The sequence below is a fragment of the Scomber scombrus genome, chromosome 23 (assembly GCF_963691925.1).
Source record: "Scomber scombrus chromosome 23, fScoSco1.1, whole genome shotgun sequence".
Lineage (NCBI taxonomy): Eukaryota > Metazoa > Chordata > Actinopteri > Scombriformes > Scombridae > Scomber > Scomber scombrus.
Window position 1 is genome coordinate 12,714,207 of NC_084992.1, and position 3,109 is coordinate 12,717,315.

General features: G+C 40.9%; 1 protein-coding gene across 1 annotated transcript; it reads right to left on the reverse strand.

Moving 5' to 3' along the window:
• Window positions 1-2,893, reverse strand: LOC134005545 (homeobox protein HMX1-like). The gene is made up of 3 exons (XM_062444470.1): window positions 2,644-2,893; window positions 1,849-2,037; window positions 1-413 (listed from the first exon to the last, which is right to left on the reverse strand). Exons 1-3 carry the CDS (start codon window positions 2,891-2,893, stop codon window positions 1-3), a joined length of 852 nt encoding a protein of 283 aa, XP_062300454.1.
• Between the last annotated feature and the right edge of the window lie 216 nt (window positions 2,894-3,109).

The following is a 3,109-nucleotide window of genomic DNA, read 5'->3' on the forward strand; positions in this document are numbered from 1 at the left end:
TCACACTAGTCCAGTCATCTGTGGTGTTATGAATGACAGTGGGTGGGTGAAGTGTGCAGTCAATGGATAGTTGATAGAAGTGGAGAAGCCGACCACCGGTGGCGACACTTGATGCAAGCTGGAGGTGGCATTCTCGCGATACAGCACGGGGACTCTGACGACTCTCTGGGTTGGGTAGGGTAAAGTCAGGCTGCTGGCCTCCATGTCTGCGGCTACCTGCCTCTTCCACTTGTTCCTGCGGTTCTGAAACCAGATCTTCACCTGCGTCTCGGTGAGCTGCAGCGAAGCGGCCAGCCCAGCTCTTTCCGAGCTGCTCAGATAACGTTTCAGGTCGAAAGTGGACTCCAGCTGGAACACCTGACTCCGGCTGAACACGGTGCGGGTCTTCTTCTTTCGCGCCACTTTGGAGTCACCTGAGAGGAAGAAGTGAGGAGGATTTTACTTAATGTAACCAGATGCAATTACTGTTAAGGTAGACACAACTAAGGGAGTAAGAAGTCAGTATATAGCTAAAATAACCAGAGTTTATTTTTAGCTTATCAGGTGAACTTACCTGAAAAATCAACATTTACAACATCACAACAACCAAAACCCTACTCTTTACAAGAATGGTATAAACAGTACAGGAAAACTAACCCTAACCCCAAAAACAAACAAAATAAATTACAGCTGCATTTAAATTCCTCATAAACAATTAAAGCCTAATTTGTCTTATTTTGAGCTGTAGCCTAATTTTTTTTCTGTAGCTTCAAGAAAGTTGTAGATAGTTGTAGAAATCACAGTCTATAGATAACAGGCCCAATGGATACCAGACTTTTGGGGCCAATACAGATATGATGGAGTAGAAAAAAAAGAAAGAAAATCTGATATTGATGTATTAACCAATAATCGTATATATATATATATATATATATATATATATATATATATATATATAAACACTTGTGACAAAGATACGTAATGGAGGCAAGATATTTTACATTAAACAATAAACTGTATGACAGTAAACTTCACTGGGAATTTAATAATTATTAAAGTACTATTTAAAAAAAGAAAAGAAAAAAAAAGTAGTACATATTAAACTTGAATAAAGAAATAGGTCCAAAGATACACATATAAATGCTGCCTATATAACTAAAAAAATAATAATAATAAAATAAAAAAATAAATAAATATATATATATATATATAGGACATCATAAATGCTGATAGCATCTGTGAAACCAGCCAATGATATTGGCTGTCTGCTATATCGGTCGGGCTCTTACTTTTATTTATTTATTTTTTAAAGTATCATCTAATACAATATTGTCCCATATTATCTGATATATAGATGTACTCATTATTGATTCATGTAGCCTACAACACGCAGTGTGAAGGTTTTTACTTCTTAAATATAACCATATACAGACTATAACAGATAATCTAGCCTCAGTATGTTATTTGTATCAATTAACTGTAGATAATTAACGTAGGCTAGTACCCCCACCTGATTTACGGAGAAATCGTCATCAAAATAACATTAAAAGACAAGATTCCATCCTGTTGTTATTATGCTTATTATGTATCTAAATAAATAGCGTTTCACTGGATTCAGGAACCTCTTCTCTCCTTAATGTAAAACTTAACATCATCACACCTAAACATCTGCACCAAACCAAGAAGTTCTGGAAACTCAAACCATATTTTACATTTTGGACAAGAGAAAACAACTGCAGCGCCTGAGGAAGCGTTTCATGCGGATGGCGCATGCGTGGTGACGCATCTTTTGCAAAGCACAAGGTGGAGTATTTTTTTTAGGATGAGGCTTTTTGTTTGTTTGTTTGTTTTTTTTAAGTTTGGCCTCACCTGACTCAGAGCCGTCCTCTTGAGAGTAGCAGGAGGAGCGCGCGTCGTCCTGCCTCCTGTCATCCGTCACGCTGTCGTCCCCCTTCTCCTCCGGCTCATCCTCGTCCTCCTCCCCGTGCACAGTTAAAGCCGGGGATTCCCGGTCGCTGTTAGGCAGAGGGTCTGACAAGCTGGCCTTGTACGGTGGACCTGAGAGCAAAGTCGTGGAAAAGAAAAAAAGTCTCACCATAAATCATCCTGCCCACTGTTCTCTACATTCACCCAAAACCAGAAGGAAAATAATGACAAATTACGCGCCTTCGTGCTCTCTGTCCTTTCCAACACTATAAACACCCAACAGTTCTCCACCGCTGGTCCATCTGAAGCATCAGAGTGAGATTGTTGTTTGCTTGCCAGACACTGTTGGCTCGTACTTGGCTCATAATTGGGGAGTTGCGTTTTACGCACGGAGTATGGAGAGTGAAACGTGTTACAGCCCATATCTCCAATCCACTTGTGGCCTATTGAAGCACTGAGTAAGAATTGTTTGTGAAAATGATAAATAGACGCAACTGTAGCTTATTTCTGGTCCAGACGGTCAATTTTATACCGTTTTGCACGTGTGTTTGAATTATTTACATCATTATAGTTTTGTGAAGTCGGTTCTTGCTGTCTGTAACTGGTTTATTAGATCAAACATAACTACTGTTCTGACTGTGTGTTAATATAAGACTGCTTAGCCGAAACGATACGATAATTTACTCTGCCCTGGACATTTTTTTTATTTCACATACAAATATTGACTAATGCACTCACTTCTTGGGCTGCAGTACGTCGTTTTGGGAGGCGTCCCGCTCCAGATCAGGGCATCACTATCCTTCAGACATCGCGTCTCCAGCCCCGGACAGCCTGCCGGGTTGTGGACGGTAACTTTGAACCCCGTGCTCTTCACCCTCTCCTCGGCTGAAGCGTCTCTGTCTGTGGTCCTCAGTAAATTTTCGATATAAAAAGACGAGCCTCTCGACGCAGGACCGAGCTTCGATCTCGGCGCTTTATCATCCAGCATATTGGCTTCTTTTTTTTTATACCTTCCACAACGCGTTTCTCACCCTTTTAACTCACCCCGATTTAGATATTACAAAATCATTCCCAGGAATTCTGCTTGTTTCCGGCCTGAAGTGTCTGCGTCGTCTGCTCCGCGTTAATCATGCCGATGTGATCCATGAGAGAGAGGAGAGTCCCGAGATCGCCCAGATCCAGACAGAAATTTCGCTTTAAACTG